Source organism: Mustela nigripes, chromosome X (assembly GCF_022355385.1).
Source record: "Mustela nigripes isolate SB6536 chromosome X, MUSNIG.SB6536, whole genome shotgun sequence".
NCBI lineage: Eukaryota > Metazoa > Chordata > Mammalia > Carnivora > Mustelidae > Mustela > Mustela nigripes.
In genome coordinates this window covers 2,780,607-2,795,535 of record NC_081575.1, presented here as the reverse complement: position 1 = coordinate 2,795,535, position 14,929 = coordinate 2,780,607, and the positions used below count along the sequence as shown (strand labels likewise).

Genomic DNA, 14,929 nt, shown 5'->3' with positions numbered 1-14,929 from the left:
ATAGTGCAATTGCTGGGTCATAGGGCAGTTCTATTTTCAACATTTTGTGGAACCTCCATGCTGTTTTCCAGAGTGGCTTTTAAAGTAGATGTTTGAATTATTTATATTTAACATGATGATTGATATCATTTTATTGCTTTTCTATTTGTTTTATCTATTTTTGTTACATTTTCTTCTCTTTCTGCCTCCCTACCAATTATCTTTATTATTCTATTTTTATAACATTTCTTGCTTTATTAGCAATAATTTATCTTTAAGTTCAACAACATACATATTTATAATCTGCCTACAAGTAATATTATATTATGTCACATGCAGTATAAAAAACTTTCAACAGTATATTTCTATTTTGTCTTCTCCTGGCCTGTGTGCTATTGTTGCCATACACTATATATATATATATATATATAATTTCTGCTTTACGTAGTCATTTATCATTTACAGAGATTTGGAAAAAAACTATCTTATATTTACTTACATAGTTTTTATTTGTGTTGCTCTTCCCTCCTTTGTGTAAAGTCATATTTCTATCTGGTATTATTTTTCTTCTGTCTGACACACTTCCATTTACATGTCTTGCAGTATACATCTGTTGGTGAATTTTTCAGCTTCTATGAGTCTGAAAAAGTATTTATTGTGCTATATTTTTTAAATGTATTATCTCTGGTTACATATTTCTAGATTGACAGGCTTTATCCAGGACGTCAAAGTTATTGCTAACTACATTCTTGTTTGGTTATTTCTGACAAGAAGTCTGCTGTCCTTCTAAAATTTTCCCTCTGAACATAATGTTTTGTTTTACTGTTTGCTTTTTTTTAAAAATTTCTTTTCAGTGTTCCATAATTCATTGTTTATGTTTGCTTTTAAGATTTTCTCTTTATCTGAAGGAGAGCAGAAAATGTATTTGAATAAAAATGAAAAAAACGTTCTAAATTTGATGAAAATTATAATTCTCACCAAGAATCTCAAAAGATAAGAAACATTAATAAAATTACACAAAGGGATATGATCAAATTGCTTACAACTAGCGATAAAGGTAAATATGGTCTCTGTTACTCTCTGTTAGTCAATAGCAAAAAGCTCCACCCAGATTTTTCATGGATAGTCAAACTCTACATGTCTACAAGTTAATTTCTACCTCTTCCCCTACCTTATATGTTCCAGCCACAACTCCAAAAGAAATAGAATAAAACCAAATAACCTGCTCCTCTTCTAATGTTTTCTGTTTTAGAAAATAGCACCAGGGAAGGAGTTAAGATGGGGGACCCCAGGCTTGACTGATTCCATCAAACAGACAGATCAATATCAAATCATTTTGCATACCTAGGAAATCGATCTGAGGATTAAGAGAACAACTTACACAATAAGAGGGAGAGAACATGGCAGGTAAGAGGTGCAGAAATGTGAATTCACGGAGAAAAAATCCACAGTGCTATGGAGGAGAGGGCACAGTGAAAGAGAGAGGGGGAGAGAAAGCAGTACATCAGGTCACACAAGTAAAACACTCCCCCCAAATCCACTGGGTAATAGAGAGGAATTGACTATCACAAGTTTTTACAAACAGTGGAGTTTAACTTCTGAGGTTTTTAAGTCCACGCCATTCACCAGAGTCAAGCTGGGTGGGTAGCAGTACTCCTGGGGAAAAGGAGGGCAGAAGCCCAAGAACAGACAGTGGACAGCATGGTACAGGGATCCCCTGGGTCACACTGGGAAAGAACGTTCCCCTTCCTAGAGTACATTTGGAAGAGGATATATTACCTCTCCAAGGAGAAAAGACCTGCCAGGCACCATTGAGTAGCTGCTCATCAGCAAGGGACAGAAGCACATGCAGAGGGCAGATAACCTAGTCATAGCTTTTTATGGTACTTCACCATAAACTACAAGCACCCATGTGTCCATGTAACTGTTCATCTGGGACCAAATAGCACCAGACACAGTGCTGTGAGGCCCTCCTCTAGAGGAGAGAAGGAGGTCTGCATTTTGTTGGGTCTTTTAAGATTTGAAGTTTTGAATCTTAGCCACATGCCAGAGATTAAAACACAAATAAACAAACACCAGGAGAATCATGGAGTGAGGTGTGCTGATGGCCTGAGCATAGGCAGATTGAGGGTAGGGATCTGATGGAAGCCTGGGACATATGAGGGGAGATGATTCACTTCTCTGTGAGGGCTTTCTGAACAATGGTGGGCATGAACTTCCCTCCCTGGGCATGAGAAAATGGGGTGATGCCACCTTCCCCCTACACACTAGAACAGTGGGACTTCATGAAACAACACAGTACCTTCAGTTAGGGGTGGAACCATTTATACCAACCACCACCCCCTACACCCTGCAGGGGAATCTCTAATAAGATAGGTATGACTGTGAGCCAGTATAGCAGTCTCCTATGCCAGAGGACCAGCACAAGCTCCCCCACATTCACCAAGTCTACTGATCATAGAGTGCTTCAAAGCATCAGCTTCAGTTCTTGTGGAAATAAGACCAAGCATATTTTCCCCCTTTGGAATCAAGTTTTTAGTTTTTGGCTTCTTAGTTTTTTTCTTTTTCTGAATCAGTCTTCTTTTTTTCTTTTTCTTTAGAATCAGGTTTATAGTATTTTGTTTGTCTGTTTCTTTGTGTTTCTCATTCTTTTTCCTTTTCTAATTTTTGGATAAGGTTTTTTGTTTATTTGTTTTTTTGCCAGGCTTATTTTAACAAACAAATCAAAGCATATCTAGTTAAAGGTCCAAACAGTGCCCACTGCAAACAAGGAAGAACTCTGCAGAGGATGGCCCTGTGGGAAAGAACAACCAAAAACCAATAACAGAATGACACACCATATATCAGAAACAGAAGTATCAAGTTCCTAACAGTATATTACCCCGTATTAATGTAGCATTAGTCTCAGGAGTAAGAAACATATCAAGCTTTCATAACATGCAAGAAACAAAAACCTAGACAAAATGACAAGACAAATGAATTCTCTCCAAAAGAAAGATCAAGAAGAAACCACAGCCAGGGATTTACTCAAAACAGATAGAAGGAATATATCTGAACAAGAACTTAGAAAAATCATCATAAAAACACTATCTGAGTGGGGGAAAAAAACAACATAGAAGACACCAGAGAAATTTTCACTACAGAGATAAAAGACATTAAACTAGTCAGGGTGAACTAAAAAAATGCTATAATTGAGATACAAAATAAATTGCATGTAATCACAAAAAGGTTGGAAGAATCAAAGGAATGAACTGGTGGTATAGAAGATAAAATTGTGGAAAATACTGAAGCTAAAAAGAAGAGAGAAAAAAAACTATTAGATCACAAACATAGACTGAAGGAACACAGCAATTCCATAGAATGCAATAATATCCATATAATAGGAGTCCCAGAAGAAGAAGAGCAGGTAAAGGGGGAAAATGTTTATTTGAACAAATTATAGCTAAAACTTCCCTAATCTGGGGAAAGGAATAAGCATTTAAATCCAGGAGGCACAGAGAACTCCCCTCAAAATCAACAAAAATAGGTCAACACCAAGACATATCATCGGGGAACTTGCAAAGTACAAAGATAAAGAGAAAATTCTGATAGCAGCTAGGGACAAAAGGTCCTTAACTTACAAGGGTAAACACATAAGGTTAGCAGCAGACCTGTCCACAGAAACATGACAAGTGAGAAGAAAGTGGCAATGGTATATTTAACATTCTAAATGGGAAAATATGTGGCCAAGCATACTTTACCTAGCAACACTGTCGTTCAGAATAGGACAGATAAAGAGATTACCTGACAAGCAAAAACTAAAGGAGTTTGTGAACACTAACCAGCACTGCTAGAAATATTAAAGGGAACCCTTTGAGCAGAAAAGAGAGAGCAAAAGCACCAAAGATTAAAAAGGAACAGAGACAATCTTCAAGAACAATGACTTTACAGGTAATAAAATGGTACTAAATTCATATCTATTAATAAATACTCTGAATATAAATAGATTAAATGCTCCAATCAAAAGACAAAGGGTACTAGAATGGATTTTTTAAAAAGACCATCTATATGCTGCTTACAAGAGATTCATTTTAAACCTAAAGGCACCTGCCTTTATAATGCTAATGGACATCAAAAGAAAGCTGGAGTAACAAACCTTATATCAGACAAACTAGATTTTAAAACAACGAATGTAATAAGAAATGAAGAAGGACACTATATCATAATAAAAGGGGTCTATCTAACAAGAAGATCTAACATTTATAAATATTTATGCTCCCAAGTTGGGAGCACCCAAATACATAAATGAATTAATAACAAACATAAAAAGAAACCTCATTGATAATAATACAATAATAGTATGGGACTTTAAAACACCATTTATAGAAATAGATTATCTACGTAGAAGATCAACATGAAAACAATGGCTTTGAATGATACACTGGATCAGATGAACTTAACAGATATATTTTGAGCACTTCATCCTAAAGCAGCAGAATATGTACTCTTATTGAGTGCACATGGAACATTCTCCAGAATAGATCACACAATGGGTCATAAATCAGCCCTCAACAAGTACAAAAACATCAAGATCATACCATGCATATTTTCAGATTACAACACCATGAAACTTGAAGTCAACCACAAGAAAAATTTTGGGAAGACAAAAAAAAAAAAATACAGGGAGGTTGAAGAACATCCTGCCAAAGAATGAATGGGCCATCCAAGAAATTAAAGAGGAATTTTTTAAAAATACATGGAAGCAAAAGAAAATGAAAACACGACAATCCAAAACCTTTGGGATGCAGCAAAGGTGGGTCATAAGAGGTAAGTATATAGTGTTTCTGGCCTTCCTCAAGTAAAAAGAAAAGTCCCTTTACACTTAAAGGAGCTGAAAAAGAACTATAAATAAAGCCTAAAACCAGCAGAACAAAAGGAAATAATAAATATTAGAGCTGAAGTAAATGATATATAAATTTTTTAAAAAGGTAGAACAGATCAATAAAACTAGGAGCTGTTTCTTCAAAAGAATTAACAAAATTGCTAATTTTCATTGACAAACCCCTAGCCAGACTCATCAAAAAGAGAAATGACTCAAATAAATAAAATCATGAATGAAAGAGGAGTGATCACAACCAACACCACAGAAATACAATTATAAGAGATTAAGAAAAAAATATATGCTAACAAATTTGGGATTCTGGAAGAAATGAATAAATTCCTAGAAACACATAAACTACCAAAACTGGCCAAAATTAAGAAGACATGGAAAACTAGTGTTGGCAAAGATGTGGAGAAAGGGGAACCATCTTACACTATTGGTGGGAATACAAACTGGTACAGCCAGTCTGGAAACCAGTATGGAGGTTCCTCAAGAATTTAAAAACAGAGGGGCGTCTGAGTGGCTCAGTGAGTTAAGCCGCTGCCTTCGGCTCAGGTCATGATCTCGGGGTCCTGGGATCGAGTCCTGCATCGGGCTCTCTGCTCGGCGGGGAGCCTGCTTCCTCCTCTCTCTCTGCCCGCCTCTCTGCCTACTTGTGATCTCTCTCTGTCAAATAAATAAATAAAGTCTTAAAAAAAAAAGAATTTAAAAACAGAGCTACCCTATGACCGAGCAATTGCACTACTCAGTATTTACACCAAAGATATAGATGTAGTAAAACAAAGGGTCCTCTGCTCCCCAATGTCCATAGCAGCAATGTTCACAATACCCAAACTATGGAAGGAGCCAAGACATCCTTCAACAGATGAATGGTTAAAGAAGATGTGCTTTGTATATACAATGGAATATTATTCAAGCATCAGAAAGGATGAATACCTACCATTTACATCAACATGGATGGAACTGGAGTATACTATGATAAGTGAAATAAATCAATCAGAGAAAGACAATTATCATATGGTTACACTCATATGTGGATTATAAGAAACAGCTCAGAGGATCATAGGGGAAGGGAGGGAAAAACAGAATGGAAAGAAATCAGAGAGGGAGACAGACCATGAGAGACTCTTGGCTCTAGGAAACAAACTGAGGGTTCCTGAAGGGGAGGTGGGTGGGAGATGAGGCAACTAGGGGATGAGCATTAAAGACAGTGCATGGGGGCGCCTGGGTGGCTCAGTGGGTTAAGCCGCTGCCTTCGGCTCAGGTCATGATCTCAGGGTCCTGGGATCGAGTCCCGCATTGGGCTCTCTGCTCGGCAGGGAGCCTGCTTCCCTCTCTCTCTCTGCCTGCCTCTCCATCTACTTGTGATTTCTCTCTGTCAAATAAATAAATAAAATTAAAAAAAAAAAGACAGTGCATGATGAGATGAGCACTGGGTGTTTTAAGCAATTGAGGAATTATTGAACACAACACTATATGTTGGCTAATTGAATTTAAATTTTAAAAGAACTACCAGAAATGAAATGGGGGGGGGGACAGAAAATTTGAACAGACCCATAATCAGCAAAGAAATTGAATCAGTAATCAAAAATCTGCCAATAAACAAGAGTCCAGAGCCAGATGGTTTCCCAGGGGAATTCTACCAAACATTTAAAGAAGAATTAATACCTGTTCTTCTGAAAGTGTTTCAAAAATTAGAAATGGAAAGAAAACTTCCAAACTCCTTTAATGAGGCCAACATTACTTTGATCCTCAAACCAGACAAATACCTAACTAGGAAGGAGAATTACAAGCCAATATCCCTGGTGAATGTGGATCCAAAAATTCTCACCAAGATACTAGGTAATCTGATCCAACAGATTATTAAAAGAATTATTCAACATTATCAAGTGGGACTTATTCCTGGGCTTTAGGTGTGGTTCACTCTGCACAAATCAATTAATGTGATAAACCACATTAATAAAGAAAGGACAAGAACCACATGATCCTCCCAGTAGATGCTGAAAAGACATTTAACAAAGTAGAGCATCGATTCTTGATTAAAAACCCTTGGCAAAGTAAGGATAGAAGGAACATCATAAAGGCCATATATGAAAGACCCACAGAAAATATTATCCTTAATGGGGAAAAACTGAGAGCATTTTACCTGTGGTCAGGAACAAGACAAGGATGTCCACTCTTACCATTACTATTCATATAACACTGGAAGTTGTGGCCTCAGCAATCAGACAATAAAAAGAAATAAAAGGCATCAAAATCATGAAGGATGAAGTCAAGTTTTCAGTCTTTGCAGACAATATACTCTATGTAGAAAACCTGAAAGACCCTACCAAGAAGTTGCTGAAAACTAATGAATACTTATGAAAGAAATTGAAGAGGACACAAAGAAATACAAAAATATTTCATGCTCATAGAATAGAAGAAAAAAATTGTTAAAGTGTCTATACTATGCAAAGCATCTATATTTCATGCAAGCCCAATGAAAATACCACTAGCATTTTTCACAGAGCTAGAACAAACCATCCCAAAATATGTATGGAACAAAGAAAGACATGGAATAGCCAAAACAATAATGAAAAAGAAAAACAAAACTGGAGGTAACACAATTCCAGATTTCAAGCTATATTACAAAGATGTAGTCATCAACATAGTATGCTACTTGCACAGAAATAGACACATAGATCAATGGAACAGAAAAAACAACCCAGAAATGGACCTACAACCATATGGTCAACTAATCTTTGATAAAGCAGCAAAGAACATCCAATAGAAAAAAAGGACAGTCTCTTCAAAAACTGGTATTGGGAAAATGGGACAGCAACATGCAGAAGAACAAAACTGGACCACTTTCTTACACCATACACAAAAATAAATTCAAAATGGATGAAAGACCTAGATGTGATACAAAAATTAATCAAAATCCTACAGGAGAACACAGGCAGCAACCTTTTGACTTTGGCTGTAGCAGCTTCTTACTCGACACATCATCAGAGGCAAGGGAAACAAAAGCAAAAATGAACTATTGGGACTTCATCAAGATAAAAGTCTTTTAATTTCTTTGTCCTAAGGAAATGCACATTGAAGTATTTAGGGAAAAGGAGTATGATATCTGCAACTAGTTCTCAAATGGTTCAGGAAAAAAAATTAAATTCATACCTCTGAATACTTGCCATTTCAATACAACCCATCATATATTATAATGCACTTATCTCATTGTGATCATATTGCAAATCATACTAAACAATGGCCAACTAAGATCTGACCTAGGCAACAGGTTGCCCCTCACAGGAATTTCAAGCTGATAAAGGTTTTGAAAACAAAAGCATGTTTCCCAGATACCCCTGGGCCACACCTCCCATTCCAGCAGAGATTGTTTTTCTGTTATCAGAAATGCGGTTGACCAAATATGGTGATAAAATACCCTATATACATTTAGCTCAGTGAAATTCAGAATTTTCCAAAACCACAGCAGAGAGATTTACTATAAAATGAAGGGTTTTAATTAATTTCTAGTGCTGAGAAGGAGGAAGTTCAATATTGCACTAAACTCATTGGTCAATATAGCGCTGAAGGCACCTCAAGAATATTTTTAGATGACAAGAGCCAAGAAAAGGATCTTAAAATAGTAACTTACCTCCAAGCCCAGGTCGTAGTCGGTTGTCATAGCCATCCAGAAGACGATCTAAAATTCTGGTGAATATAGTGATGTTGTCAGTGCTGTCATCAGGAATATCTGGGGCATGCTTAGGAGAGAGTCTGAGACAGTGAAAGAAGAAGAGATAAAAAATAATATTCTTAACAGGAAACAGTGACATGTGTTAACATTTTAAGAAGATTTCAACCAAGAGAGTGGGTCAATTAAATAGCCTTGTATCTTAACCAAATCAGCACTTCCTATTTATCACAATGAATATATGTGTAAAAGGCAGATGGTGATCACTATATTTGAACTTTCAGTCCAGCATTGTCAAGAGTTTAACAAAATGTGCTCCATCCCCAACCTAGTAGTGAAGAAACACAAGCATAAATTGTTAACAGAATGAGCCTGTGAACAGTACCCATCATAAAATTATTCACCAAGGTGAACCTGAGTGGCACAGTCAGTTAAGTGTCAACTCTTGGTTTAGGCTCAGGTCATGATATCAGGGTTACAATCTTAAGGTCATGAGATGTCCCAGGTTGGGCTCCATGCTCAGGGCAGAGTCTACTTAAGACTCTCTCTCTTTTGTCCCCACCCAAATAAATAAATAAATAAATAAATCATTATAAAGAAGTTATTTTTCTCACCACATCTGTATTTTGGGATAAATACTTAGTAGTACAATTGCTGGGTTGCAAGGTAGCTCTATTCTTAACATCTTGAGGAATCTCCATATTGTTTTCCCAGAGTAGCTATACCAGCATGCATTCCCACCAACAGTGTAAGAGGGTCCCCCCTTTCTCCACATCCTCACCAACATTTGTTGTTTCCTTTTTTGTTAATTTTTGCCATTCTAACTGGTGTAAGGTAGTAGTATCTCATTGTGATTTTCATTTATATTTCCCTGGTGGCTAGTGACGTGGAACATTTTTTCATGTGTCTGTTAGCCATTTGTATATCTTCTTTGGGGAAGTGTCTGTTCATGTCTTCTGCCCATTTTGTTGACTGGGTTATTAGTTTTTTGAGTGTACTATCAGATATTTACCCCAAAGATACAGATGTAATGAAAAGAAGGAGCACATGTACCCCAATGTTCATAGCAGCGATGTCCACAATAACCAAACTGTGGAAGGAGATGAGATGCCCTTCAATAGATGAATGGATAAAGAAAATGTAGTTCATATATACAACGGAATATTATTCAGCCATCAGAAATGATGAATGCCCACCATTTGTATCAACATGAATGGAACTGGAGAAGATTACATTAAATGAAGTAAGTCAAGCAGAGAAAGACAATTATCATATGGTTTCACTCATATGTGAAACATAAGCAATAGCACAGAGGACCATAGGAGAAGGGAGGGAAACCCAAAGAGGGGAGAAATCAGAGAGGTAGATGGAGCATGAGAGACTATAGACTCTGGGAATTAATCTGAGGGTTTCAGAGGGGAGGAGGTGAGAGGATGGGGTAGCTGGGTAATGGGTATTAAGGAGGGCACGTGTTGTGATGAACACTGGGTGTTATACTTAACTAATGAATCACTGAACACTACATCAAAAACTAATTATGTTCTATACAGTGGCTAACTGAACAAAATAAACAAAAATCCTCTAAGAAAAAAAAAAATAAACGAAAATAAGTCATTTCCTAAATTTTGTTACATGAATAAATAATCCACAAAATTAAAAAAAAGAAAATTGTGTTACAAAGAACTTATCCCTCTTCAAACCTAGAGAAGTATAGGTTCACAGAACAACAGAACCAGACAGATTGTTGAAGTGCATTTAGTTCACTTACCTACTGCCCTATGGAGATAGGGCAAAAAAAACAATAGCACTCCACTAAATGTTAAAGCTACCAGGACTCTTAAGGGATTCCATAATTTTTCTCATTTTATACATGGGGAAATAAGCTCAAAGGTACACCACCAAATTTACCCATAATCATATTGCTAGTGAGAGGCAGAAATAAGACTAGAATCCAAGTTTCCTGATTTTCTATTGACCATAAGCTACCTCCTGCTCCTCCAGTTTGGATGTCTCCTATAAACCTTTCCAAGCATGAGGCACTTTGATAACCACCCACTCAGGTCTGGGCTGACACATACTTTCACTTTGTGAGGAGGGACTTGTGGTTTGATAGGACTAAAAATGAAGCTCTCAGGGTAGTTTAAGAGAAAGCGGGCTATAGTGAAACAGATGGCTGTTGTGCACAGTGTAGAATCAATAAACTGGGATTCAATACTCCTGGGTTCTAATGCCATCTGTATTCATGATTTGGAGTAGACCATTAAGCAAGTTACACTATTTTATCTCCATTCTTACCTTGGACCTAGAAGGTTTCCATTAATACATATATTATAACTATTCCTAGCATCCAGTTAGTCAAGTCTATAAAAAACATAAGATAACAGTTGAGAAGGAGTCCTAAGAGAGAGTCAATATGTCTTCCCACAAATATATATTCTTAGTGGCTACAAAGATTTCCTTTATGAAAAAGACCCTGAGAAGAGTCTACAGAATAGAAACACCAAAAGTGAATAAATCTCACTCTAAACTGCTGCTCCAGCAGATAACCTTGCAAAAGTCATTTTAGATATCAATTCCCTTATTTCATAAGTCTCAATTCAATTCACTTAATTATTCAATACATCTTTATTGGGCATCAACTATGTACCTCTAACAGTTTAGGTATTGTGATAGAGCATGAAAAAAGTAAAACAAGGTAAGTAATCTTTCCCTTGCTTATAGGTTTGCAAAGAGAATCAAATGATAACATAGATATATATGGGAGTAAAAAGGGAACTTGTCTCGAAGAGTCTAGAGACATACATTTGAATTTATTAGTGTGACCTTAGGCAAGTCATGTAACACCTCTAGTAATAGCTTTCTCATCTTTAAAATCAAAATAACTTCACAGATAGGTTCTATTACCATCAAAAATGTTAAAATTGCCAGGCTTAATGTTTAATATCTTGAAGTATTAAAAGTTTGGTTTTTTTCTTTTTTGAAATAGTACTGTATTCACTTGAATTCATTATTCAAATGCAAATAATAACAAAAAATATTGGCACCCCATCCACCAAAAGACATAAAGAAAACTTTGACCAGAGAGGCACTACAACCCAGTGAAGAGTAGAGATGATTGTCTCATTTAGTGGACAGAACACTAGAAGTGATACATTTACCTTACTGGGAAGGGGGAAGGAAGAAGGGAACTATAGTGCAGAGCTAACAAACTGCCTTTAATATATTTAAGAGATAAATACAGACACTTCAGATGAAGCCCACACTTAGTTCAATCCACCAATATTCTGAATCCACCTTACATACACTATATAGAGAGAGGCTTAATTAATTTTGTTCACACCACTTACTCACTATCCCTTAACTTTTCCTGCAGGCACACTTAGCCCTGGTTAGCCCAATTCAATTTCTGGGAAATGGGTCTATAAATTGAGTTAAAAACAATTTAATCAATTATTTAAAGCAGATAGGAGAAGCAGATAGGAGAATCCTTACAGAGTTACAGATGAACTATAAAGGGCTTCAGATATTATATTCATTCCAGGTAGATTGACATGGGAATTCTAAACCCCCAAACATAACTTTTAACTGCCCTGAATGTTAATGGGAAAGCAAGAATTTGGAACTTGATTTCCTGACTATGAGGCCAATATAATATGCCACTTCTTTGACTGAAATACTAACTTCCATGACAAAGGTGTTTAGAGGAAAACAAAGACTCATGGTATGTCAGGATGATGGACAGTCTCAGAGATCATGCAATAATTTTTTTCTACTTACAGATGAAGCACCTAAGACATTAATGAGAGAAAGAAATTATTCAAAGCCACATGCTTATTAAGTTGATAAAATCAATGTGGCCATACCTGTTTTGTCTCATATATGTTATTATCAATTAGATTTAATGTTAATAATCCATCATATAAACACAAAAATAATGTTACTAATTATGCTATATGTAGGTAAGGCAGGTATATTCATTTTTAGCTCTACAGATGGGATAGTAGTAAGTCTATGGAGAATGAGCAGAGTTTTATTGCTGGCTCTGCCACTAACTGATTGTGTAACCTATTTCCTTACATGTAAAATAGAGATAATAATATCTTATCTTAAAAAGTTTTGGGAAGAAATAAGTAAATAATATAACAAATAGGGGCACCTGGGTGTATCAGTGGGTTAAAGCCTCTGCCTTTGGCTCAGGTCATGATCCCAGGGTCCTGGAATCGAGTCCCACATCGGGCTCTCTGCTCAGCGGCGAGCCTGCTTCCTCCTCTCTCTCTGCCTGCCTCTCTGCCTACCTGTGATCTCTGTCAAATAAATAAATAAAAATCTTTAAAAAAAATAATATAACAAATAAAATTTGCTTTATAAATGGTAACGCTCCAAATACACTGAGGGTTATTCATTCCTTTCTCTGCCATCCCTACCAAGTTCTACAAATGTAATGAGACATCTTCGCAGGACAGGCACTTTTATTTAGTTATTTTTCTGAAGTTTTGTCTTGTTCTTTCAGTTGGAGCATATTCCTATGTCTCCTCATTTTGCTTTACTTCTGTGTTTGTGTCCATAAGTTAAGTGGAATGGCTACTTCTCTTAAATTCGAAGGAATGTCCTTGGATAGGGATATCCTCTTTATGGACTACATATGCCTGATGGTTTCGGCCAGCTAGCTGGTGCTCTAGAGGGTGTGGGCTGGGGATTCCAGGGCACTCAGCTGGGGCTACCTTGGTAGGGCATCTGGAACTGAAGTGGACATGAACCAGAGGAGAGTCCTGTGATTCTCCATATAGATGACACCTTGGCAAGATGGCTGAAGTGGGAGTAAGCTGAGGGGCAGAGGGTGTCTCAGAGCATTCCATACAAGGGACTCCCTGGAAAGATGGTTGGAGCTGTAGTGGGCATGAGCCTAAGTGAAGTAAGTCAGACAGAGAAAGACAAATATCATGATTTCACTTATATATGAAATCTAATAAAAACAAGTAAACAAACAAAAAAACAGAAAAGAACTACAAATACAGAGAAAAAACAGATGGTTTCCAGGGGGAAAGTGGTGTGGGGATGGAAAAAATAGGTGAAGGGAGTTAAGAGGTAAATACTTGCAGTTATAAAATGAGTAAATCTCAGGGATAATAAGTACCGCATAGAGAATATAATCAATAAGCTGCTCAGGTGGTGAAGTAGGGTAGAATTCCACATATAACTGTGTAGTCTCAGGATCCCTGAAAGTCAGGTTCAGGGACACAAGGAGAATGGAGGAGTCTGAGTGGAGCAAGCTCCCAGGCACTGAAGTGGGGAAGCCAACTGAGAACAGTGAGTCTAGGTTCTCTGTGTTGCCATAAACTGTAAACCACTACATAGTTGTGTGACCATGCTCCTGGCAGGGGCCCAGCAAAAGTCAGAAGCATAGTGAGACTCCCCTTCTCCCCCGGAAAGAACAGCTTATGTCCACACCAGAGGGGTCTAGAAAATTTGGAGACTTGAAACTCAGTTGTGTGACTCAATAAAAATGCTCAGTAACAGGATGTGTAAATACAGTTCAGACAGAAGCCAAGGAGATAAGAGCAAATGACTACATTTCTGTGAGGGCTCACTGAAGAGTAGGGGGCACATCTTTTCAACTCCTGGGCTAGACAGCAGGGCACTGTCATTTTCATTCTGCCCATCCATGCTGAAAACCTTCAAGGACCAAAACAGTACCACATAGTTTTATCCAGAGCTGCTTAGCCTGCCCAGCCCCCTGCCAAGGGAGGCACATTTCCACAAGTGCAAGGGCACCTGAGAATCAGTACAACAGGCCCCTCCCCCAGAAGACCAGCAGGAACAACTGGCTAGCACCACATTTAATGGTCTCAGAGAACTACAAATCTTCAGCTCTGGAGGAAAACATACAGCATTGTGGTGTTTATATATATATAAAATTATTATTAAATTTTTAAATTTCTAAATAATAATTTATTTAATATATAAATTAAATAAATTTAAAAGGAATTGAAAAGTAAGAAAATAGCTGGAGAAAAAAGTGAAAGACTAAAGAATATATATATATAAAATATACACATATATATAAAATATATTTTTATATATAAAAATATATATATTATATAATATATGTATATTATATAATATACATAATATATTAGGTATATTACATTATATAATATATATACACAAAATATACGTATATATCTATATATTATGTGTATATATAATATATGTATATGTATAATATAGATAATATAGATATATATGTATATATATTATATGTATATATGTTATATATTATATATATTATATCTATTATATCTATACATATATAATATAATATATATGCGTAATATAAGTAATATATGTGTATTTTATACATATATTTTATACGTATATTTTATATTTTTATAATATACGTATATTTTATACATATA

The 14,929-nt window shown here is 36.3% G+C and overlaps 1 protein-coding gene across 1 annotated transcript in view; it reads right to left on the bottom strand.

Moving 5' to 3' along the window:
- The window catches only part of GABRA3 (gamma-aminobutyric acid type A receptor subunit alpha3), a 385,158-nt gene that overhangs the window by 206,958 nt on the left and 163,271 nt on the right, over nucleotides 1–14,929 (bottom strand). The window contains exon 3 of the mRNA XM_059385929.1: nucleotides 8,475–8,596. Coding sequence (XP_059241912.1) covers nucleotides 8,475–8,596 — 122 coding nt within the window. The remainder of the gene's footprint in view (nucleotides 1–8,474; nucleotides 8,597–14,929) is intronic.